Source organism: Malurus melanocephalus, unplaced genomic scaffold (assembly GCF_030028575.1).
Source record: "Malurus melanocephalus ecotype Western Australia unplaced genomic scaffold, MMel_1.1 scaffold_397, whole genome shotgun sequence".
NCBI classification, from domain to species: Eukaryota; Metazoa; Chordata; class Aves; order Passeriformes; family Maluridae; genus Malurus; species Malurus melanocephalus.
In genome coordinates, this window is record NW_026623629.1 from 121779 (window position 1) to 148578 (window position 26800).

At 38.0% G+C, this 26800-nt stretch overlaps 1 protein-coding gene across 3 annotated transcripts; it reads right to left on the minus strand.

Moving 5' to 3' along the window:
- Positions 1 to 1912: 1912 nt before the first annotated feature.
- TIAL1 (TIA1 cytotoxic granule associated RNA binding protein like 1) lies at positions 1913 to 25761 on the minus strand. 3 transcript variants are annotated; one of them, XM_057379259.1, is made up of 12 exons: positions 25518 to 25761; positions 18965 to 19061; positions 15813 to 15911; positions 15495 to 15549; positions 15097 to 15184; positions 13125 to 13200; positions 11138 to 11246; positions 10766 to 10861; positions 10595 to 10679; positions 10200 to 10323; positions 9585 to 9724; positions 1916 to 8750 (listed from the first exon to the last, which is right to left on the minus strand). In XM_057379259.1, the coding sequence occupies exons 1-12, from the start codon at positions 25544 to 25546 to the stop codon at positions 8633 to 8635; spliced, it is 1116 nt and encodes a 371-aa protein (XP_057235242.1). In that variant the 5' UTR covers positions 25547 to 25761; the 3' UTR covers positions 1916 to 8632. The 3 variants fall into 3 exon arrangements, with proteins under 3 accessions (XP_057235243.1, XP_057235242.1, XP_057235241.1); XM_057379258.1 differs by having other exon boundaries at positions 15813 to 15962; XM_057379260.1 differs by lacking the exons at positions 15097 to 15184; positions 15495 to 15549; positions 15813 to 15911; positions 18965 to 19061; positions 25518 to 25761 and adding an exon at positions 13667 to 13975 and having other exon boundaries at positions 1913 to 8750.
- Positions 25762 to 26800: the final 1039 nt, after the last annotated feature.

Sequence of the window (26800 nt, forward strand, 5' to 3'; positions counted from 1 at the left end):
TCTATTCTGGAACATGCTGAGCTATGAATAACACCACAGAAAATTCATAAAATGCACAGCTCATTTCAATGCCAAATTGCAGYTGAAAGACTCAAAATTAATCAAGACTATTAGAAACCAAATTCATGATTTAAACTTGATTTCMTTTACACCAACGTAATGCAACTGATTTCAGCAGCAGAAAGGTAGAACTTATCAGAACTTTCAGAGGTAGAGCTTATTTACGTGATTATAAGAACTTAAAATTAGAAATGTTAACAATGAGGAGAGACATTCAAAGTAGGAAATTCATTTCACTGCAAAAAAACCCCAGCCCTTTAAAATCTGATTTTAAACTTAAAAAGTTTATTAACAGCAGAAAATAAGACTGGATACTGCACTGCAAACTGAATTCTGGCCTGAAAACAAGGTGTTTTCATTCATAAAAATAAGTGCATAAAAATCATTTACTCAGGTCATCACATGTTCAATAACACCAGGTTTCAAACTTCATCAATRTTCATCTTAAGGTCCTGATGTTCCCGATGGGCTGGCAAACACGGCTTCAAAGCTTTTCCTTCCAAATTAGCCAATGCTGAAATGCASAGAGTATCATGAACCTGCAGGGATTCCAGTTTATGGGGTTTTTACCTAAATGCTTTAGCACATACGTTTTCAGTTTAACCACAAAGCAATGAGTGACTGGCTGCTAGAATACACCAGTGTGTTAACCTTGGTCCTTTTAGAGAAAGCAATGGGACTGGATGTTGTTAACATTTGGGGTGGTTTTTCACAGTTCAAAGCCAAGAATCACTTTTGAGTTTTATTAACTTTAAACCAACAAGCCACTTTCAGTTTCAAAGGTGCATCAGTCTTAGCTAAATGCAGTTACTGTCTGAAGATTCACAGATACCAGAGTAAAAGAGCAGATAATAAAACAAGGTTTTAATCTTTTAATAAGATACAGACACATACAGAGCAAATTTAAACATAATCTTCCTGCAAGGTACACGGCATAAAACAGCCTTGAAGAGAATTCTTGTAGAGAGCTATATTCTATTTCAGGCTTGCCTAAATAAATCAGGGGAATTTGTSCAGCACTCCTGACTTTGAACTCACAGAAAGCTCTGACTCACTCCTTTGTAATACTTTCTAGTATAAGGAGGTTCACAGGGTCAATTTTTATCCCTAATCTTGYGGAACATTCCTCAGTACCTCCAACTCCAGCAGCTTTATGTGTGCCAAAATACAGACTGCAAATCTCTGGCAGTGAATTTAAACATGCAGAAATGGAGTTACTGGCTGAGTAACTCCAGTAGTGCTCCTACCTTACACTACTTGCACTTACACCTCTTCATAAATTGTACTCAGAAAGAAATAAGACCAAGTGTTTCAAAACTCGGAATTCAAGTGTGATTGTGATTTTTTTGCAGGTCTATGCTCTTTGCATCTGACAGGGAAGAAAATGTTTTGTTAGGTTAGTATTAAATGTGTATTTAAATTTGATAACAATCTTACTGCTAAACCAGTCTTACTTTTTTTTCAACTTCATTCTCTAAAGAAGAAAGAACTGTATTTTCCTTTTATATTATCTTTAAATTTCAAAGGCCATTATATAATTTTTTTTACCTGCAGGATTTAAACCCAGCTTTCAGAAAATAAAACAGCATTATGAATTAAGTCTTGAGATGAAGAAATACAGTTTTCAATAAGCAATTTCACAGCAATAAAAATCCTGACTTGGTAAAATAGTCATATATTCAACTAGAAATTAAATAAGAAATCATGATCAAAATCCTAAAAGCATTCTGAGCCCTTCTGGATTACACATATAGGTAGGACTGACTGAGGGGTGCAGTAAAGAAAACCCAGGTTTTTTGAATTATGTTCAGTCTGGTATACACCTGCAGATAAAATAAAAAAAAAAAGAACTTAACACATGCTTTCATTAGCCATCTGTAAATATTAAAACAGATACAAACTACAGAAATCAAAGATTTTTACAATACAGGAGAATATTAAAAATTATACCTGAGGTCAGTGTGTTTCTGCTAAGAACCAGAGACAAATACAACAGATTTGTCTCCTGGTGCACGAAAAGTACAACTCTGTCAATTAGAAACATAATARAAGTGAGAAACACAGCAAAACAGGGTGTGAAAAATGAGCAATACACAGCCCTAACAATAACTGAATCAGAGCTCAAAATTAAGTATCCATATGATTCTCTACAATTAAAATAATTACAAAAGTCTGTTTCTACAGCCTTGGTAAACTCAGACATACCTGGATCCCTCTAACAAGTATCTTGCATCTTGTCTTCCTTTTACTCAGAAGTCACAGACAGGAGAGACTCCAGAAATACCTTTCAGTAAGATTTTGCTGCAGAAGCATTTCAAGGAAACATCAAAGTAATGCAACTTGTCAGACACTTGYTGCTAGACACTGTGACCTCGTAACATTAATTCAAAGTATAATATCACATACCTAGGCAAATTTGTATGCATACATCTTGTRGGACAGTTTCTGTGCTCTTCCATAAAAACCCACAAAACAAAAAGGTGCTGGAAGGAACTCTTTCAGAAGTCAATGTGAACACAGCATCACCTTGTGTATTGGCCATACCTCTCCGAAATGCAGATATATTCAGCAATATCTGTTGGTCATCTGGTATTGATAATTTCAAAATGTATTAGCAATACATGTGAACAGCTGTTACGCTTCTGGATACTGAAAGTTTGTATAGATAAGTGCCCTATGAAAATGTCCATTATAACTGATTTGAGAGATGTTTTTGGACCTTCATATCCTTGTTTCATAGAATACATAAATCCAAGTTGAAGGCAAGATTCATTTAGGAATAGTATCCTAGAAACATTCACATTTTATTTTCCTGAGTCTGAAATCAGCCACACTTCTAGACGTCAGAAATTTCTCCTACAAAACCACAGCACATACCTGTAAATAAAAGAATCCCCAATTCACACGAAGACAGCAAGAGTTCAGAAAATACTGCACCTCAGCTTTCTCTGAAYATTTGCAAATGCTGAGAACAGATTTATTCTGTACAGAAAACAAGCTTTGCAATTTACCACAGGAAAGAGGAAGGCATAAATGTTTCCAGCCTTTGACTGTACAACAGGTACAGGATGGAATAGTGGTTCAAAGCTGTTGATTCCAAGGTGTATTTGTGTAAACTCCTTGTGCTTTCAGGTGCAAGTAAAACTCAAGTAGAAATAGTTCTACAAAGGTATATTTCAAAATTATATTGTCCTTTTAATAACTAAGAGGGTGATTCCCTCCCCGCCAGTCAGTACCTGAGTTGGAAAATTTGGAATAAGCAATAAATTATCAATTTATTTCTGACAACGCTTGACAACCCAGCATTAAAGGAAACATAATTCATGGAGTGAAAAAGATCCGCCCCATTGAAAGGAACAAAAAACCCATGAAGAGCATTTTTCATGGGACAGAAACCCAGTAATAATTCCCCATTATAAAGAAGTAGCTACTCAAATGGAGGACAGYAGCTTTTCATCATCCCCGGTGATATTAATAGAGCCAACTCTGTARAGGTATAAAGTCAAATTTTGAACCAGGAAACGTATTATCCAGTGTTTCAGGTGGAAGACGTAAAATTCTTTTTCAGCTCTTATCCATCCCTTTCCAGAAGTTGTCAAGAATGGGAAGACATTTAACAAGCAGCTGCACGTATGTGAAACTTCTTCAATTATTCCAACAAAAAGGTCAATACAGACACACCACAGAACGCCAAGCCCAGAGGTCTACATTGAGCAAGTCTCCAAATCCAGATGCTAAATGCAATTTGCTCTCTTATGGGTTTTCTCACCTTCTGTGCCCTAGATTGGCTGTTTAATATGCACCTCCTTTCTGAGAAACCAAAGAGGTTATGTGCTTTCTACTTTAGGAATTTTAAAGCCACTTAATTTGAAGCAAGCAGGTAAAACATGTTTGTGTCTGAATGGCCACAAGCCTTGGGGTACTGCTGCAGTATCTGTGTAAACCTGCTGAGATCCTGAATGTGTTTGACAGTCTGCCTTGGCACTGCTGCTGCTGCACCAGGCACACTGCTCTACCACCTTCTCTCACCAYCTTTCCCMTTCCTCCTCCTCCTCTCTTCCATGCCAGCAGCAGAGAAAGACAGCTGCTGAGAATCTGGGATCTGTGAGAGCTAGATTCATGCAAGGAATGGTGACTGAGCCCTTGTTTTTGAAGGGAAACATTCAAACACTAGCACACATCAGTACACAGAGTCAGCTTCCACTGARTTCCCTGACACAACTCCATTAAGTGTTTTTCTTCTAAACAAAAAATAGTCTGTGCAGTTCTCATGCCTTATTGACAGCTTCAACACTAAGATAGAAGGCAAAACCATGTTTCTTTCCACAGCACATCAAGAATACTTTAATAACCAGTAAGATTCAGATCAGCTTTAATCAAAGCATAAGGAGCTGTGTATTTAAGCAAGAATAACTTGTATTCAAATAATCATTACTGATGTCAAATTAACGTTCTGAGTCATTACCCTTAAAATGTCAGTGAGCAGAGTATGTCATTCACACATCCATGATCTACATCAGCACACAGCCTCAAAAGGACAACACAATCAGTGTTCACTTGTCAATATGAAGTCCTGTTTTTTTTTTTCCAAGTAAAACACTCAGTAAACACTTCAGCATTGTCTTTGATTTGAAATCATAGTACAGGTGGGTGAGATTTTATCTATGTAATACTGAAAAGCAGAACAACTTTTAAGGTTTTTTTTTTTTTAAACAATGAACTAGATTCATAGAAGTCAGCTGAAATAAAACACGACAAAGATCTTCCCAGAAGCTACTGCCTTGCAGTCGCCTTTCTGTGAACAGAAACTTCATTACATAGTGAAACCCTTAAATTTATCAATGTGGGACAGGCACCACATGTGATCACAACAAATGAATTCTCACTCACTTTCAAGAGAACTTCCTTTTGCYATTACAGCCGCAATCCAGATCCCAGATTACATCTATATATGAAGACTCAAGCTGGAACAAGGCAGTTCTTCACAAACCCCATCCATTTTTTGAAAGTATACTGAACAAAAGATTGCCTGTATCTTGCAATGTAAGAACAGTGCAACAAAATCTTTTATTGCTGACCAGGAAACAGTTTCATGTGATTAAAACAAACACTTGTGCCCTTGTTCAAAAACAGTCAGATAATTAAGAAGTATCAGACACTAATCATGTCCATACAGTTAAGTCTGCTTCCTTGTGTACAAACACAAGAAAAACAAATCAYTATTTTTCTGCAAAACTAAGCCTTATTCACTGTGAGACTTTTTTGAGTGAAATGAAGGCAATGGCTCTGGTACAGTGAATAGCTTCTYATGAAGTTATCATAGTAAGAAGAAGGTTCTGCAGGAAAGTATGTCTAAAAACTGTTAGCTAATATACACAAGGAGGCAGGACTGATGAGAAGCTACAGGCAACCTTAGATTTACAGCCTTACTACTGCAACTCTGCAAAATACAAAATGATTTCATAGGAAAATTTTTTAAATAAAACATCTTTTACATGATTGCAAGTGCATAGTTTACAAGTTCAGCCTTGTCTGCCTGTTGTCAGTTTTACAGCAAAGAGGGACAATGCTTTGACAGATGACAAATACAGGATAAGCCCTTTATCATGTTTCACTTTTATTGAACATTTTCTGCAAATGCAGATTACAACCTTGGTTTAGGTTGCACGCATCAACTTAAGCCATAATAAATCAGTATTTTTGAAATCCAAATCCTAGTGGTAAGRGTTAGGTAGTGGTCGATTTCTGTAGTTAGAGAAATTACAACAGTGTAAGTGTCACTCATAAAAGCAGTATGGTGCAAGAGGCTCTTTGGTGCCAAAAAATTGTCAGTGATGCATTTATGAATGCTACTGAGTAAAAAGCAATCTAATTTACAACTCTTCCTCGCAGTGCTAGAGAAACATTAAAGGACACTGGAGACTCCCATACCTTGAGCAGTCTGCGAAGAAATATCACCATTACAGAAAAGCTGTATAAAAATCAATGACAAAAGACTTAAATCAGAAGGTATATCCTATCTTTCATCCTGAAATACAGGTCAGGTACGGCCCAGCTCTACAGCAGGCATATTAAATAATCAGATTTAAAGTGATCTACACATTGAGACCTGAAAGATCACTGCCTTAATCTCACACCCATTTATATGGGCATTTATGTGGCAATGTACTTGCATCATCTAAATCTTCAGTAGCGCCTAAAGAACAAATTGCCTTCACACCAGCATGCACCCAGAACAGCCGCATGGCAAACACCTAGAAGGATGTAGAAACCCCAGATTTCAAGTGAAGTCTAAGAAACCCTAAAGGAACTCACAGTTCATATCTCTWCTGACTCGTGACTTTTTAAACCAGCTGAGTGTAACAAAAACACGGACTTGAGAGGTTTTTCCAAACTACAATGTATAGGCCGATCCTCGCGTAGATATACACATATATACAAAATTTATAGAAAAACAAGAATCCTGTAGACAAGATCCTATCTTGAGTGGAAAGACACTACATATACCATAAAGGAGAAATGGAGATAAAGGGCCAATTCTGCCATCAAGAGCACTCGTGGTTCCACACTAACTTCAGTCATTAYTGCATGCAGTAGATGCCCAGAGTCAAAAGTACCTCTGGTGCAGCTGAGCCAACTGACTAAACTGCTCTTCCATTACATCTCACTTTCAACCTCATCTAAAAGTCAAGGTACTACTTTGCACGCCAATAAACGAGGAAAGAAAACCCTCATGTGATTTGCTACAGCAATAAGTGTAGTTATTTGCACARCCTGGCTGGGTTTAACACAACTGCAAATCTCCATTTCAAACCAGACTATTCTACCTTGCAACACCTGCATGGTCAGAAACAGAAAAGAGAAAATATACAGCTTCTCAGACACTCACTTAGAACTATCATCRCTAAAAATCAAACTGTTTCTTTTAAAATGCAAGTTTGCTTCACTGAACTACCACTGCAAATCCTACTCTTTCCCTTCCAACTGTGCCTGCCTCAGCAATCCAGATTACAGCTGAGGCATTTGCACCCTCTAGCTGTCACAGGGAGGACACATTACTTATATCTAACTTACATTCATTTTCAACTTCAAATTTATTGAGGCAGTTTATATCAATGTATCCATAAAATAATTCAGAAATAACCCAAGTATACCATTTAAACATCTTCATGATTTATCCATTTACACACTCAGTACACAAACAACCCAGCCTCTGTACAGGTTCATCACATGCAAACCACCCATAAAGACAAAAACTTTAATTAAAAATAAGTCACAACTCAGTGTACTGTTTCAACTGCATCTCCATTTACCAAATGGCACATTGAATAGTCTCTAAAATAAGATGTTTTTAACAATCTTGTTAAAAAATTCTTGGGCAAAATATTTCTAGACTTAAAAAACATCAAGATTTTTCAAAACACTCAAGATACTATACAACTTATAATAACCTTGAAATAGGTTTACAAGGTTGTTAACCAAGGTATTTACATACCAAATAATGTAAAGCAAAAAATTTGTATTTCTAATGACAAAAAGGTGATGCATTAAAGATTTATGAAATTAAAATTAAGGCTCTTTGTTATAGTTCTTTATGTAACTTTACATAATAGCCAACTTTGGAAATGTCAGTCTTGCACATTCTTGTCAATCTACTGCATTTAAAGCAGTAGAGTATATTAAGTATTACTTTGAATAATTACATTGCTACTTCTATGTTTGAGCATGCTTTTGAAACACTGTAATTATGAAATATTTACAATGTGTAGCCTTCAAACTTTATGTAAAAGCCCAAGTATGACTGTCTGATTTGAATACAAACAACATACTTGTAAAAACGTTTTTTTACTTCTCAAAATTAAATGTAAACTACTACAGTTTCAACAAGCAAACCGGCTCTGAAAAGCTTCAACGTGTGCCTGAATGTGGACAGTAAAAGTTWGGTGAAATTCCTCAGACAGTACTGTTTTTCATTTCAGACTGAACTATTCGTTGTATCAACTGTTTTCCGTAAGCATGTAGAAAAATTAAATATTTTTTTAAAAAATTATTCCAAGACCTCCATATACTTTGAGCTATGTCCATAGGTTTCTTGAAAACTCAATACTGTCTCGCAGGTTGTAGTGATTGGTCCACAGTTTATTTCAGGATGTGTGTTCAACTAAAAGCAACTTGCTGTTTTTCAATGTCATTTCTCTTAAAAGCACAATGATATAAAACACTGAAGACAAAACAAAAAAAAAATGGAATGGTAACCTAAAGATCAAATCCATTAGCCATTTCTCCTACTATATCAAAATTTGTAGTCAGAATTGTCTTTATTGACTTTATTTTTAATTTTTGTACACAAAGAAAAACATGTTCATATCCATCATGAACAAAAACTTAAAAAGGCAGAACTAGAAGACATTTGTGTCCTTCACCAAAGCAAAGCTGTGCTAAAGGTTCCAAACATTTCCATTTTTAAAATAAATATTTTCTTTTTTTTTTCATTGTCTACATTCCAGTCTTCAGAATGTCACTGGAAACTGCAGCCTATCATGAAATACACACTTTAAAACAGAGTCCCAGCTCACTGCGTTTGGTAACTTGCCATACCATATCCAGCTTGGTTAGGTATTACAGGAGCACCTTGTCCCTGGGCAGGCTGAGCACCAAATCCACCCATCCAGGCAGCAGATGGAGATTGGCTTAAAAAGAAACAGGATGGTCAAAAAGTGGGGAAATCAACTTAAAAAAAAACCCAACATAAAAACATACATGCTACACAATTACTTTATCAAAATAAATAACTTCTTTTTAATGAGTAAKTCAGGTTAAGCACTACAACATGTGATTCCTAAAAATATCATGAGCTTTTTAAGAACAAAGGAATAAACTCACGAACCTTGGGTACCAGTTGCATATGGCACCTGCCTCCAAAGGCATGTACAAACACAGGTGGGTGGAACTCAACATCAGTGATGCAGAAAAGCAAAAAAATACCCAGTACCTCTGGGCATGAACACCAGTGATAGGTTCATGAGGGYTCAATATGTTTAACTGGCACCAGATAATGAAGAACTAGGCAAACAAGTTCATTCAAAATTATGTTGAAGAGTTCTTGTAAAGACTTAAGTCCTCAAGAGATCCATTATTAAAAGCCCACACAAATTCTGAAACTGCACAAGTATCTGTGTGTAGGTCCTTCTCTCCCTCTAGGCAAATACCTGGGCTCCTGGTTCAGACTCATCACCTCCAGTCAGAATCCAGAATATATTTAGATACCAGACAAGACCACCACCCAAAACTTTACCACACTGAGTGGTCTTTGTGCCTCCACTACACACACGAAATGTGCCATCAGGTACAAGTCAGAGTGACTCACCCCTGTATCTGCTCCATGGCAAGCACTAAACATAAGCTTTAAGCACACAGGAATCCCCCTAAGTATGAAACCTTGTGCAATCCTCAACCCAAATGAGCCTGAAACTCAGATACAGTGTTCCCAGAATATTCTGAAAAAATTAAATGTAATTACTCACTCTACTCCAAAACCCTGTTGATTCCATGCTTGGCCATACATTCCATATGATGGTACTTGCCACCCATTAGCCATATATTGCCCATACTGTTGTGGATTTCCATATACTTGGCTCCATTGCCCCCACTGACTGTAATCCACCTGYAGAAAGAATAATCCATTGTACTTCAGGTTCTAGAGATGGTTTATRTTGCATTTGTGCTGCTGAAGGCAAAGTTTTGGCTATATCAATCAGAGAGCTAAAACAAGCAWTAATGAGATCTGAAAAATAAGATGTCATCTTACTTAATTAGATCCTTGTACTGAAAAATATATTTGTGTCTGCTTGAAACCCCAAAGACTATCTGCTTGGACAGCCACCTAATCTGCAGTTAGCAAAACAGCAAGAATTAGAATTACCTCAAAGTTTCTCCCTATCTTGGATCATATCCAGAAGACAGTAACAGATATTCCATCAAAATCACTAGCCCAATTTGATGAACTGGAACATAACTGAGACAGAACATGGAATTTCATAAGAACTCCACCATAAAATGTAGCCATTACAACTGGGAAGTCATTACAGGTATAAACAMAATTGCTCTTGTGATACAAAGAAAAGGTTAAGTACAGTTACCTGTTGGAAGTTTTTAGTCATATCAGGGGATTCTTTACCCCAATAACATTTAACAACGTGTCCTTCAATTGTGGTTCCATTAACTGAAACAATAGCATGTGCTGCACTTTCATGGGTTGAAAACCTAAAGAATGCAAAAACAAAATAATATTATGCTTATGTACTTCCATATGACTCCATACATGCAGGAAATCCAGAGAAAAACATCTGCTTTCACGAACATTCATCTTCTCAGCTAAAAATGTTGGTGGCCCTTTTTACAAGTTCCAAATTCTTCTATGAATATATGGGGACAGCTTTTAATGTATCAGGACAAGTTCAAYCAAGTGAAATTACAGAAAGATGAAGCATCTCTACATGCACAGAYCCACAGATTCTCCTTTCTCTGTCCATACCTGACAAATGAGTAACCTTTTTCTGGAAACACCCTTATTTCCATAATCTGCCCAAACGGTGAAAAAGTCTGTCTCATAAGTTGATCTACAACAAAAAATGTTTCTGCATTAGTAATCATCCTGCAGTCCAAAAAGTTTCAATAATAAAAAAATCAATAGAACACTTTGTACCTGTTAGCCCTGAGGCAATTCCTCCACAGTACACAGTACAATTTTTTGGACTTGACTGATTTACTACATCTTCAAATCTCAACTGTTTTGTATTATCTGTAAAGAGAGAAGGCTGGTTTTCAGCAGTGGGCTGACAGTAACCCAGACACTTACCTTGTACACAAGCATGAATTTCACATTTAACAAACATATTCTATATTTTATGATAGACCAGTAGTGCCACCACTATGTTGATACAATATCCAAAACTATTCTTTAATATCTGGAAGGCAAGCTAGATATTTAAGTGACATGACTTTGGCTTCTGTTTTCTTTCCCCATTGAACAGTGACAAGACAGCAAACACAACACAGCRTGACATGAAGTTCTTACTTTCTTGTGTACTTTTGGGGGCTGGTGGTTTCCTTGTTGCCCAGTTRGTTCGGATCTGGCGGCCTCCCAACCACTGGCCTCCCATGTGTACAATAGCATTTTCTGCATCCTGAAGAGATTAAAACAGAGGTTGTAACACTTCCAAACAAGATCCATGTACAAATCTACTCCTAAGACTTGTGTTAATTAAATTATCAGTTAATTCTAYTAACAAAACTTGCAACAGTATCAAGAAAAGTACAAAATTCTGAACAAGCAACGTTAATTAACACAAAGGCAATTTCTTACAGACAAGGCCCTCAGAAGTAATTTGGTAAAAACTTCCACACATTTTCTACACAGGTTAGAAACCAACAGCAATCATAATACATATGTTACCTGTTACATGCCACATACATACATGTACACACACACAGGGATCTATACCATATATACATACACTATACAACCATCTGTATTAGAATGTTCAAGAGCTGCCCAAAAAAGTGCAAAGGTCACACAGATGCCAGAAGCAATTACTCAAATGAAACAATTATCATTAAATGTTTCTTCTGCTCCCTGGAGGCACACAACAGGTGCTTTGTAAGTCCTTTACATACTAAAGTCATTGTATGAAAACACACAAGAGTCCATGGCCCATGCAGAGTGACTTTTTATCTTGAATATGAAATTGAAGCCAATCTTTGAGTTCACATTGTAAGCAGAAACACCTGGCAAGCAAGGCTAAGTTTGCTAAAAGCTGCAAGAAGCAATTTTTCTCCCAATTGCTTTGGAAGAAGACAGGCAGAGCGAATAGTTAGTATATGTTTGAAATGTTTTTCCAAGGGCACAAAAGAAAAAAACTGACAAGCACAGGGGATAAAGAAAATGTGGACAAGTTGAAGGTGAGCTGTTTCCAGGTGGAACTCTCTTAAACTCAGGACCTTGATCTTTCTAGGTTTTAATTACACTGAGTGCTCATTTTGAAAACATATAAAGACAACAAGGAAATTACAAAAGATGWCCAATAAGAAAAGAAAAACCCAACATAAAAGACAAAACCAAACCACCAGACAATAAAACACCCAAGCACCCTTGGCTCCCAAAGCATCATGAATACATAATAAACTGACTAGGAAAGGGAACTCTCTCTGATGAATTTTGCTGCTATTCTGCTTGAGGATCATARCTATGACAAAAATGGAACAGAGCCCAAGCCAGAACTGAACCAGTCAAAGGCAGGAGTTTAATTTTCTCTTTACTGTGGTACATATTGAGACCTCAGGCTGGAGTACTTGAAGTCTGGGAGCATTTCCCACTTCCCCAARTCTAGCAAAATAATACAATCTGAAAACCAGGCCTTTGTACCAGCTTAGAAGAGTCATGTCATAACCCTACATGTGCAGCTGCTGTGAATGAACAGCAATCAAAGTTAACARTACTTTTTAGTATCATGTTTAGAATTTATCCATTAATTTTGTAGAATGAATACAAATTTAAAATTGGATTTTTATGAYTCAGTCTGAAAAGAATACAGTAATTTTCATGCTATGACTGGAAAGAGGGGTACAAGGRAATAAGACAGCTATTCCTTGCCTATTTCAGCTGTAACACAGAACTAAGTGTAACTGTAAAATTACACTAAAACAAGGCATTCAATTGCAGTATCTTACRGCATTGGTAAATATGAAGAAATGAAAACTTTTTCTCTGATTATGACAACTCCAGATAACTRTTACAGAAGATCAAAAAACATCTGACATGTAGGACTTCTGACCACACAAACAGGCTTTGTATGYCTGTAATCCTGAAGCTGTGTGTTTTACCTATGCAAAATACGTAAGGAATATGATTTACAGTTTCCCCACGCTGTCTTGAATGTACATACAGCTCCTGTACACATAAATTAATTTCCCTGGGTGAAGTCCAATAAACAGCAAATACACAAACAGGCAAAAGTAAAAATGGAAAACAGGAACTATTTTAAACCTGCATTGTGATTACTCACCAGTTTGTTATAAAAAGATACAAAACCATAGCCTTTTGACTTTCCAGTTGCCATATCTTTAACTACCCGTGCATCCCTGTGAAAAGAAGCACAGCTATATGAGGGTAGTATTGAAAACCTGCAAAATAAAAACTAAAAGGAACCACACACACTGTATTGTGAGCATAATTTTTTCTTATAAATTCAGTTAGCCCTAAAACTACAGTCATTCCTGAACTCTCCCTATTGCTTCTTTACCTGTTAGAAAAAAGCAGTAGGACAAAAAAAATAACATGTAATAAACATGCAACCTATGCACATAACCTATACTGGCTATAACTAGAATGTTCAATTTTGAAGTATAAGAGAAACAAAGTTTCCTTTTCTAATATTCTATTGGCTAGGGTCCTCTAAGGTTTACTGTTCTATAAATTACTGTAACAATTCTATCTAATTTACCATGCATTTTCTAAATAGTTAAATGTCTTCTGCCTAGTGATACAAAATATATGAAATATTAAAAAAATCGAAAAAGAGGAAAAAATAGGAATTAAAAGGCATACATGGCCTGTTAACAGATTTCTTTATTTTTCTTGGTCAATTCTCTACCATCATTTTGGAGTTTGGGTAGCTGTAAATTTTGAAAAATTGACATTTTCAGAAATTTAAGAAAGGAGAATAAAACTAACAACAATGCTAAGCACACCAGTACGAAAACAACAAATTTACACAGAAATTTTAGTGAGTAAGTTAAAATGATTGGAAATATAGAACTGCACTGAATATAGAATGTTAAAATGTAAATACTAAAATATGTATATATAAATAATGTATAATAAGAATAAATAGAAATGAGAAAAAATCTACAACTGAGTTCCAGTGTGCACAGTTCCTTGCAGTTAGCCTTCAAGATCCTGTCCATTCTTATGAGCAATTCTGCAAAATAACCAGAATGCTATTACTTTTAATTGTGACTTGGACTTTAGAAAAACTGCAGGTCTCAGGTATAAATATAGATCGAGAAACAGAAACCTGAATTATTCTTTTTAAATTGATTTTTTAAAACAGTACTACTTACCACATTAAGAGACAAAAAGCAAAGTAAACAAAACAGCAGAGGTAAGAAATAAGATTTATGATTCATTTWAAAATATGCGTACAGAACAAGAGAAAAATAAGAATTTTGTTCTCAGAAATATATTCCTGTAAAGTAGTACAAAAACGTTCATGTGCAACTGATTTTTATAAAGATAAACTGCTAGAAGATTAACAGATTTTTTTGTTGCAGTACTCTTAAGAACATATATAATTTAGTACTCTCAAGGACTTTGTAATGTGAAATATGTTCAATTAGAACACCAGGTGATTTAGTATCACCTGAATAGTCCATGAGAAGTTTAAAGAAACATTCTCTTAACTGGCAGAAATGTGCACATATTATAAAGTCACCATTCGTTAAGATATTGTAATTGYAATCCATCCCATTTTTATCAAAAAMCCCAGATTTCATTCTCGTAAGTATTAGCTTTTTTCAAAACATTCCCAAGTTATTAACTAGCTGCCTTATAGAATTATATTCCAATTGCCCCATTTTCCATACTGCCTATGWAAAAATGCAGCAAAAATGCACATAAACCACACCCAGGATACAACATATACCAGYTGTCAAGTCACTACTCTATACACATTCTCAACACCAAAAAGTCACAATTAGAGCAGTAATTAAATTTTAATAAAAAGTTGAAGGACATTAGCAWATAAATTAGGTTAAAAGCACATTGCTTTCAGCAAACCAGAGCACAATTACATTACTGTATTTACACCATAAGACACACCGAGATATAACCCCTCTTTACCACCCACCCACCCACCACAAGAAAATTAACAGCAGAAAAATTATCTCAATAGATAAGAAATAACATTTCAACTTAGAAACACATTTTCACTATCATATTTTCTGACTGATAATGGAAATGTTTATGATGATACTTACGATATTTTACCAAAAGGAGCAAATGCTGACTTGATGTCTTCTGTTGTTATTTCTGGACTTAAATCCCCAACGAACACATGGAAGTGATCTGAAAATAAATAATTTACTAATCAAATATTTAACTGCTATCTAAAGTTTCAACTCCTGAGAAAGTGATGCTCTGCACACAGCTCTGGGAACCAGGAACGCTCAGGATTCCATGTGAAGAGCAGCAGCAATTTAATCTGTCCACTCCRGTTTCCCCAGTTGTAAAGCAGAAACAGAAGAATTAGTTTGCAAAATTCTATTAAACACTAGATGGGAAGGAGAGAAGTTACGTTTAAATGCATTTATGATAAATTATTACCACTTTGTGAAGTATTTGTGTAGAAGTGATACTGTGGCATTACATTACTTACTGGATGTATCTTTTTTCTGGCTACTTGGTGTTGTTGCCCAGTTTACTTTGACCTCCTGAAAACAAGTATAAGATTTAGTATAAATTCACAAAATCCTTACATTTTATAAGTTCATTCAAGGGTGGGTTAAAAACACCATCATAATTAGAACATCACAAATAATACATTTCCTAAACAAGACTTACGTTTTCGTCTCAAGATTTTTAAAATATTATTCTATCAATATTTAATCTTGCTAACACATCTTCAACTGTTTTATTAATACTTTCACACAAATCTATATTCTTTAAATCTAAGATTACCATGTGAGTAACTTACCTTTCCCAAAATTTTTCTCCCATTCATAGCAGCTAATGCAGCAGCTGCATCTCTGTGTTCATAAAATTCCACAAAGCAATAAGGGTCATTGCTTGTATGCTGCAAAACAGAAAATCCAACAGAAGAGTTGACCCTTCTGCTATCGGGTTGCTGAGAAGAAAATCCAGGAAAATATATTACTTATAGCTAGAAACTTTCAGAATGATTTGCATCAGATTTATGAAATAGCCTTTGACATTACACTTAAATGCAAGAATTACTAAGATGGACTTTTTACTAAAGATCTAGCAATTTCTGAAGGATAGTTTGCTTTGAATTAGGACTGAAGTTTACTGAGCTAAAAATAACTATTGGAAAAGTGATCTGCAGACTGGATGGAAAGGAGAGGAAAAAAGAAAGAATGGAGAGAAGAACAAAAAACTACCTCATGCATATACTGAAAGCTTCAAAGATTTGTTCCCCAGATACATTTTCACCAATTTTCTCTTGCCCTACTTTAGAAGTGTTTCCTTTTATTTGATTGAAAAAAACCACTAGCAGGCAGCAACCTGGAAGCTGCATAGACTCAGTCTCAAGTGAAAAATGCCACACCCAACAACTGGGAAATAACCTTTTAAAGGAACTCAAAGTAGTTTGACTGAGGGAAAAGGATATTAATCGAGTGGTAACTCTGTTAAACCTTGAGTACAACCTGTTTTTGTAGGATGGCCTATCAAATCACTGTTAAAAATAGTGACTGACAGAGATCACTGAAGTAATAAATGTACCAGAGTATAAAGTGCAAAGAACGAAGAGTTTTCTGAAAAGCTGATCAAGTGGAAAGGATGTCTAGAATGCCAACATGAACACTGGATTTGATCTACCTCCAAGATGCAATAAGTACAAAAACTCTAACCAAAACATTTCCATTAACTACTMTGCACATACCTGGACCAAAAGATGATAAACACTAATGTTAAACTAAAATTACCTCTCACATGGAAAGGGAAGGGTCTAGCATAGAGAAACTGCTTTGGCATCAGYATTGCCACCTATCAACCTCTCTCAATCCCAGGCAGAACACAGCTGTAATACAAGTTAAGAGAAGCCTTTTCCAGCATTCCTATTTAACTTCTAACTTACTTCAACACTTACACTGATGAACAATTCTAATCCTTCCCCCTAAAACTGAATTGTACAGCTTCAAACATAGTTCTGTCTACCTCTGAAGCTGTTAAGATGCAACAGCTGAAGGGATCACAAGGCCTTTATACACCTAAAATTATGGAGTCTGAAGTCATCCTCCTGAASACTGTCAGTACTTGGGGCCTCTAACAGGTGCACAATGAACACATAAGAGAAAATGTACCTGAGCTCATGAAAAACAGTTTCAATCACAAAGTTCTCCACAAGCACACTCACCTCAGATGTCCCAAAACAGAAAGCCTTAATTCAACCATCCTCYCACACTACTCTGGAAAACCCATTAAAGGCCTCTTTAGGAAATTTAGTGCAGTTTATGCTTCAACCGAAGTGCACCCTTACTTTAAGATTATAGGAAGGTCTTCTTTAGCACTGAGAACTTGYYTGAACATGAGAAGAKTTTCTTTTGCAGACACTCACATCTTTAGGTGTTCAAACTACCTACAAATACTGTTCCACCACCCTATTATATAACCCCAAAAGAAACACTTGAAATAATTCAACACTTGATGTGTGCACGTCACATATTCTACAAAAGAAAGAGTTGATACACCTGGTTAAAATGGAAAAATCACAAGATTTTTAAAACATGATGGTGATACTAACAATGGTAAGAACAAYTTGTTTCATAAAGATGCCTCACTTATGGAAAGATCTTAAAACCACAAAACCTCAACTAAGTTAAAATGAGTGTTGGAATCTCTCATCTGATTGTCAAGAAACCAAACTGATGCTAACAGCTCTCAACCASCCAAAGGTGGGAGCAGCAGCACCTTATGTCTGTAGAGCACATGACAATCAAAACTGTTTCTTCAGAAAAAAAACTGTGATCTGTCAGCCTCCTGTTATTTTAGTCCAATAAACTTAAAGCAAATGCATCAGAGAAAAGGGTCACATGAGAAATTATTAGTCCAGACAAAGATGAGAGTGATTAAACAAGCAGCAAGCTCATGATAAGAGCAAACAAAGAAACAAACAAGCAGTGTGATACATTGAAAGAAAAGAAGCCCGCAGGGGAGTTTCTAGTAGCATTCCTACAGAAGTCTGGTCACAAGACTTGCCTTTTAATACTTTCATGAACAACCTTGACAAAAAAAAAATACTCTAACTGTCCTTAGGAAACCAGTAATTGCAAATTAGTCTGAAGCATAAGCAGCAGGAAAAGGCGGAAGAGCATACAGAAACTAGAGATGAAGGACCAAAGCTTAAACCTAGCCGACGTTCTGATTAATCCTTGCCTGCTCAAAGCTTAGCAGTTATAAATGTAGAATGAAGGGAAAGTATCAGGGAGAGAGAAGTTTTGTAGGATGTGCYAACAAGCTCACAGAAATGGCTACCAACCCTAAAGGCATCAGAGTATTTACAATGGAGACAAGAAAGCATTAATACTTACCAACACTGTGCAAAAGACCTTATCTGGAATACTATGGAAACTTTGTCACTTTGTTTCAAGAMAAAATTAATTTAAGAACAGACAGGTGCAGACAAAAGATATTTGCACTGGCGCAGACAAGAGCTATTTGAACTGGAGCAGAAAAGGCTGAGGAAGAGCCAAACTTATTTGGAAGGATTTTTTACTTTTCATCCATAGCAAAGAACCATTTATTCAAGAGGAAAAAGAATTATTGAGACTCACTTTCAAATAAAGCAAAAAATGTACAAAGTAGCCATGAATACCACTTGAAATAATGTTTCTGATCATCAGAACAATGTGATCCTGAAAAGAGGRGGTAACAATCTTTTAAATAAAGTGGAATCTCAGCTGGATAAAAAGCCATGTCAGGCATAGAGGCAAAAGATCTGCACACAACATGTCTCTCCTGCAAGAGTTATCCCCAAAGCCAAACACAATCGACCCAAAGAAACCCACTACCAGTAACGCCAGAAGAAGCCCTCAACTCCATTTATTTTGAACAACTTAGGATAAAGTTATATTAATTTGCCACCCCCACGGATGTGAAAGGCCTTACCTCTGTTATCATTTTACAGCTTTTGCATGGTCCAATCTGGCTGAATAACTGAAGTATGAGAACCTCAGTCACATCTCTGGAGAGGTTTCCTACATAGCTACACAAGGAAACAAAAAAAACCAAGATTTTAAACCGGAAATTGTCATCTTTTAAGATGTAATTCTGGTTTTAAAAATTTTAATGATTAAGAAAAATCTCCCTTTAAAACATCTTAGCTATCTTAAAGACAGTATTAACAAATTGTTTCATATAGTTTTAAGGCAGCATTCATATGGTTTCTAAATTACAACRTTGGCCACACAACCAAGAAGTGAAGCTTGATTCAGACATAACACTGGACACCAACACCTAGTGCCAATCATTTCCTTGGCACAGAGATGTCAAAAGCATGAAGAACATTGCTCAAGAATGTTGTGTAGAACAAGCAACCAACTGGGCAAAGATATTTTAAGTTTCACTTCCCACTGAGTATCTCGTCAAGAGTACTTCTGAATTTGGGAACAAACACACATCTAACTCTCATGAGCTCAGGAGCAGCTCTCGGACAAATTGTGCCGCCTTGCAAGCTACCAACTCAACTTTTCTGTTTTCCTGAACATTTGGAAAGCCAGCCCACTCACCAACAGACAAGGAAATTTATGCAGCATTATGCCATAGGAATGCACTGTACAGCATCTATCTCAACAGCTTCTACCTTTGTAATGCCCCCCAAAATTCCGGCAGTGTTATTTTAATATCACTCAGACTTCTTGATTCTTGTCAGTTTGTAAATCTTGAGAAATAATTCCAAGTTTTGAAATACTTAACAAGTTTAGGTAAGAGTCCTAGATGTACCAAGTCACAGTAATGGCTGAGAAAGTCATGAATACAAAACTAAATTCTTTTTAACAATGTGACTAATTTGTAATCAAATTATAMACAAAGTGAGCAGTTAAGTGAAAGKCTTGTCACAGTAACAAATGTCAAAAGCCAACAGCAGAGGGACATTCATCATCTTTACAAATAAGCCTGTCAAGGCATAAGGAATTCAAGTGCAACCTATAAGATGAGCAGAATTTTTTGTGATTTAGAAATTGAAAGAATATACATTTTATTCATTTTATTCTCATCTATTATAGAATGTAATGAAACTGCAAACTAGAGTCAGCCTGAGCTGTTAATACAGAAATRTGAACCAGCATTTCTTAGTCTGTGCACAGACCAATTTATTTTGAGCAAACTACAGGTGCTCTAAAATTGCTCTAAGAGGCACCCGTTGAAAACTTTTGAAAAGCAATTTCTGTGCTCAGCAGCTGGACTTTCATCCGGATCAGCAAAATTAAAATGGGCAATGTTTGTTTTCATCGGAACACCACACAATGTTATCAACAGATGTTTGTTTATGTTGTTCTTCTTTCAGCAACTACAGGACAGTTCTACACTTTCTCAGTCAGGACTTCCATGCTACAAGATCCAGAGCGAGTTACTGAAGTATCACATCACCTGAATATAGAATGTCCACTAAAATCTTTCCTGTACTCATTACTTCCTTATTAAATACGTATGAATTAACACAAGTCATTAACAGAAGCCTGTATCGTTATGAAGCTTTTCAGTAGAGAAGTTAAAAAATGAAGAACTCTTAAGACCCCTTACAGGACAAATTATCCATCTCACTGACTTTTCAGTTCTATTCTGAAAACTTAGTAGTTAAACATTTATCCATACAGTCTTTTTGAAATATTAACTGAATTTTTGTTAATCATTCATCAAGATTAAATTGTAAATCACTAAYAGCTTTTAGTGGAAATATTAACGTTTCCAGATACTACTAAAATCAGACGGAAAACAGATATCCCAGTAGGAATTCCAACATTAAGGGTCAGTGGTGCTGTGAACTTACTGCTAGTAGTGGTTTCCTTGGTGTGCTGCAGAACAGTATTTATTGATAACTGTGCCTTTTCAGCAGCACTGACATAAAACTAAAATTAAATACAGTTAAGTCTTATTAGCATTATTTCTACTGCAAATTAGATACAGTACCGAGTACAACTAGCACTAAGAAAAAAACAAATATCATCCTCTTCTGTGTAATATTAACATGTATTTGGGAAACACAAGAAGTCTGAAAATCAATCTGGAGAATTTCTCTTGGTCTCCCAAATTTTTTTTAAAAAAAGGCCAGGGAAAGCCATTCCTCAGCAGTGTGTAAGAAAACTTACTTAACTGCTGGAAGATGTAAGATATACTATGGGGTTTTTGTTATACACTACCATGTCCTCAACAAGATAGCTGTGAGTGAGAATGTTGCATCATAAACCTTAGCTATGAAACAAGCTGCTTGTTTGTAAAAATCTGGATCACCTTGATTGCCAGATTCAGACGGGATGTGAAATCCTAGTGGTCCACTAATTCYCTAAATGTATATGATAAATACTGCCTTGGTACATAATATTACTATTAGTCAGAGGCATTCCCACCCTTCCCAAGTTGCTAAAACTCTGAAACTTCAGTAACACACACCCTGAGAATACTGCACAATAAAGGTTCATGTAACAAAGACAACAATCAGAGAGACCCCAATCTCTCAAACTGTAAAATATAGGAATACAAACCTCTACAAATTTGAAACAATAGGCTATAAAGTAAGTCTTGATGGTTACTTTCATGTCCTTTTTAAACAGACTGCAGTAACATCATCTCCTTCATTACAGTTAAAGATGACTTCAATAAAAACATACACGCAAACATCTTCAGTATGAACGTTTAATACTASAGAACTAAAGAAATAAATATATTCACCACATTAGGAACCTTACCTTTCTGGAAACACAAAACTTGTCTCAGCTGATGCTAATCACCCCCTACACATGGCCAACCTATGGTCAGTTTTCTCCTTCCAGATTCCCCCTTTCCRGCTCAGTTAACACATGATGTACCAYAACAGCATCTTCTAMTTCATGAAATCAAAATTATCAGAACCACACCCCAACAAAAYATAAGATTGCTAAAATGCTACTCTACTATATTTTTTTTTTTGACTGACACATTCTAGAGGATATATTACACAAAATTAAAAAAAATAAATAAAATCCAGCAGGACAGAAGCACTTACTAAACTTTTATAGGTGGTTGTCTTGGATAATGTGACAGGRCAGCAACAGTTGTGGCTTTTTGCATAAAGGAAATAATGTCTGCTCTCTTCTACAAGCCTGAAGCACTTAAATACCAATCAACAAACAGCTACCAAAAACCCCAACAACCTACAGATAGATATCCTAACATAAATTTGAATGCTCCTAACAACATAAAGAATAGCAAACTACTTGAAATTTAGAGATCTTGTAGAACTATCTAAAGAATAGAAGAGGCACGTATCAGCCTATAATGAGTTTCAGAACTAAACTCTTTGGCTTGAGCAGAAAAATTCTCTTTTTGAAGGTAAACAGGTTTATATTGTATCCCAGACAACAGGGAGGTAAGAAATGGGCATTTACAGACAGTACTTTTAGGGCCACAAAACTCCCTCACATCCTTTTTTGAGGAAAGATAGTAAATCTGATTTCTCTCTCAGGCAGCATGCAAGAAATGGCAGTTTCYATATTTAAAAGAAAAAATSATGATCAGCAATAAGGTAACTGATGTGCTCAAGACCTCATAGAAATTCTAGCAGCAATTTTGCCTAGTGCTAGTGAGTTACTGGAAATAAAATGATACCAAGAAAAATCCACTCTGTAGTCTCCTCTAGGAGACAACATTSCTGTAAAAGAGCCAAACTGAAAGGAAGCTCAAGAGAAGTGAATCCGGGTGAAGCCTTATCCACATTCCAGACTTGGAATACAGCATGGCAAGGCTGATAACTTGTAGCTATTCAGTGACTTCATGGGCAGTCACCGAATACCTACAAACCACACTGAACATTTTTTAAAGCATTAACGAGAATASACAAATTTGGAACTTTTCTGGTTGTCTGTGAGAATGGATAACRTTAGCAACACATCAAGTTTCTGATAGTTCAGTTTCCACTTTAAAGTAGAAGCAGGACTTTGATACAGCCTGTGAAATCTAACAGCACTCACACAAAACAGYTTTCAAGTGTTCTATTAAAACAAACAAAAAAAAAATCAGAAGCTCACAGCTCATTTTAGGACCAGCAAAAAAAWTWMMWKSKRWWAAWYMWKSMAAAARGSCCCCCTTCCTGGAAGGTTTTGGCAGAAAATATGGAAGAYTGTTCTTCATACTTCTATGAAGTTAAGAAATATGAGAAATAAAAATGCAAATGGTGTCTGTTTTCTATATTAAGCCTCAGAGAATATTCTGAATTCTTAAAGSTTCATGACTGACCTATCATGACTAGAAACAACATAACAGCCCCGTAAGKACTGCAAACTGAACTGAAACAATCCTTGTTCCTGAGCTATTTAAGATGGGCATAAACATTAGGTGAACAGTRGTTAGGTAGGTTTTGCTTTCTATAAGTAAAAAAAAAACTTGCCTGCAATTGCTGAAATAAAAAATCGTTCCTAACTTACAGGTTTTGGATCTCATTTATTCCTTCAGGARTGAAAAACTAAGACATTCATAAAGTACTGCTTAAACTGTCAATCAACTRCTCTTGCACATGGTCAAATAGTGAAGAACAAATTGTTTCATTAGTTTTCTTTCCCCTCCCCAAATAAACCAAACAATGAAAACTTAGAAGTTCAACTAACAATATTTTTAGCTGTTCTTGAGGGACAGTGAGTTTTATTTRTGARATCATAACAGCYCTATACAAAAAGCATTGCTTAGGATCATAAYCTTTAAAACACAAATTGCAATCTTAAATTTAAAGATATTTCAGATAAAAAGTAGTGACAAGAAAGTAAAATGTAAAAAACGCTACAGCGAGATTTTTGTCTTCCATGCAAAAAGCATTTAAATAATTACAGGAGAGCAGCCCTTTGTGATTGTGGTTACTACAGAACTACTAGGAAATTAATGCACATGCTGTTTATTAGTGTAACAAATGAAACAGTCACACGTGTGCAATAAACCATTTTGGGCGGCTGTAGAGATGCTATTTCAGACATCTTAGTACCAATGTATTTTTTCCTTGTTAGTGACTAAGTAAGGTCATTGATGGATGTGTTACTGGGAAGAGCCCATGGCCAATATGGTAYCCAAACTTGTTAGCACTAAAAGAGCATTCTAAAACTTAGGGGGAACATARCAGTTGTCAAAAAGAAAGAAAAAGAGCTAATCACGAAGAATGGAACATTGAAAATAAAACTGAGTAAAACACTGTGTGACTTTGCCCTTTTCTCTCCCATTTTAAACCAACACTCAAAGCTAGGTCTACTCTCAAGGCCAAGCAAACTCAGATCATTTGGGTAATCAACACAAAAAGCATTTCAGATGTGCTTATTTAAATTATGCATCTCAGGGAGTGAGAACTAAGTACTTACACTACACTACCAACAAGTTAAAAGAACTTTTGTAGACATAGAAAAAAGAAAAAAACACAAACTGCCTTGAGAAGCCTTGAATGCCAAGTCATCATTTTGGTAGTGAAAACAGAATTATGAGACTTTTTACTCTGTTTCAGTCATTTCTTTAGAGTGGCTTTCAATCCAGAATATCTTTGAGAGCTTTTCTGAAGGCTACTGTCCCAAAAGCTAAATAGACAAAGATTTCATTTGCACTGTCCTGAGCTGTGTTTGTCATCTGGGCAGCYCGAGAATGGGACTGCCTTTCTCCCAGGGACAGCCCGAACGCTGCACCGCTCACTGAACCCGAAACACCCCCTGGCAGCTGAACTGTAAATCTGGGAACTGGTTAAAAKCAGCAGCAGCAACACAAAATCCCTGCTCTCAAGTGCCCAACCACAAGTGCGAGCCTCCCTCGTTTAAGCCAACAGGACAAAGAAAATTCATCAAAACCATACCTGCAGAGCTGAAAAGAACTCAACAGCAACCAAAAAAAAAAAATGCTCAAATTTGTATTTTTAAACAGAAAAGAGATGACAGCCACCAAGTRGCTAAACAGCCCGGAGAGACACGGCCAACACACACTTATTTCTTTCTGCTGGGCCCGATACCCTGTTATTGAACCACACCGTGACACGCTGGAGGGAAAAGCGATCCCTCCCGCTTTCCCGGCGCTCCCCATCCCAGCCACCGCCGGAGAGCACAAAGAACTTTCCCAGCGCCGGGACCGCCGTGCAGGGGGGGCCCGGGGCGGCCTGTACCCCCGGGGGTTGTCTGGGACCCCCGCCTGCACCCCCAGCCCTCGGGGGACAGATCCCTCAGGCTCCGAAGATGGACCCCGCTACACCTCAGGTCCAGCTCCGGTTCTGCCGTGTTTTCCCCGGATCGGTGCAGCGCAATCTCCCCGCGGGCCGCCGCGCCCCCCTCCCGCTCCCCCTGCCCGGACCCCGCTCCCGGCCCTGCCGCACACGCTCTGTCCTGCTCAGCTCCCTCCGCTCCCCCGGCACCCCTCGAGGCCCCGGCCCCGCTCCCGGGGAGCGCATCCCAGCCCCCGCCCCGCTCCGCCCCAGGCCCGCTGCCCACCCCGCCGCCCCCTCCCCACTCACAGGGTCCTGGGCTGCCCGTCGTCTTCCATGATGGTGGGCGAGCGCCGCTCTCCGCAGCCGCGCCCGGGGGCAGCGCCGGAGGGGCTCGGCGGCGCACGGAGGCGAAGGGAAGGTGAGGAGGGTGCGGGCGGCCCCGGCTCCCCCCGCTCCGCGTCGCCCCCGCGCCAGGTCCCGCGGCCGCAGATCCCGAGCGGGAGAGGGAAGCGGCACCACAAAATGGCGGCCGCCACCAGACGCTCAGGAAGCCGCGTTCTGCGCAGGCGCCGCCCCGCGCGCTCCCGGAGCCTCTTCTCCTTCCCGGCGCCGCGGGGCGCGATGGGGATCGTAGGCACGGCCGGGCACGGCGCGGCGCGGCCCCGCGGGCTGCTGGGAGTTGTAGTTCGCMCGGCCGCGCACAGAACGGCGGCAYCKCCAGAAGGAAACTACAGAAACTACAGCTCCCGGCATGCCCAGCGGCAGAGGCGCCTCAGGGGCGCGCCGGGGCGGCCGCGATTGGCCGCCGGCAGCCCGGGAAGATTCGCTTGGTGCCGGTGCCGATCCCGGTCCTGATCCCGATCCCAAACCCAGCTCCAAACCCGGACCCACGGAGCGGGACAGAGGTTCCAAAGCTGCGCTGGAGCGCGGTGCCAGCGTGTGTGGGAGGAAAGGTACCGAGATGGGCTKCGCCCCGCGGCTGATCCCGGCCATTCCGTGTGGCCTGTGCCGCGGTSAGCTGAGTTACGCCGGGATGTGTCACTGTGGGGAGAGTCAGCCTCTGGAGAAGGATGGCCGGGGTGTATCCAGCAAGCTGGCCTAGTGACAGGTGCTCCTGTGTGGGGCAGGGGGTTGGGACTAGATGGTCTTTAAAGTATTTCCAGCCCAAACCAAAAACCATCCAAAATGCAAAACCATTTAGCACCACCAGAGCCTGGCTGCGCACAGGCACCGCATTGGCTCATGGCAAAGCTGAAGAGTTCTGTGATGCTTAGAGGGCTCAGCGAGAAAAGCCAAATTAGGCTTTTTTTTTCCAATTGTGGTGAGGAAACGAAAAAGGACAGCTCAGCTCAGCATCCTCGGGGCAGAGGCTGAGCATCCTCACATGCAGCTCCTGCAGAATAATCACGGCRCTCTCACTCTGCAAGAAATTCAGTTTGTACACATTGAATATTCAAGTATTCTTTAATACTCTTCTTCTTCCAAAATAGTAGCATCACAGAGAAAACTGCTTATATAGTTATCAAACTTGATATTTCCATGCCTGCTGCTCTCACAGGAGTGTTTTCCTCTCGTTAGTTTAAACATGC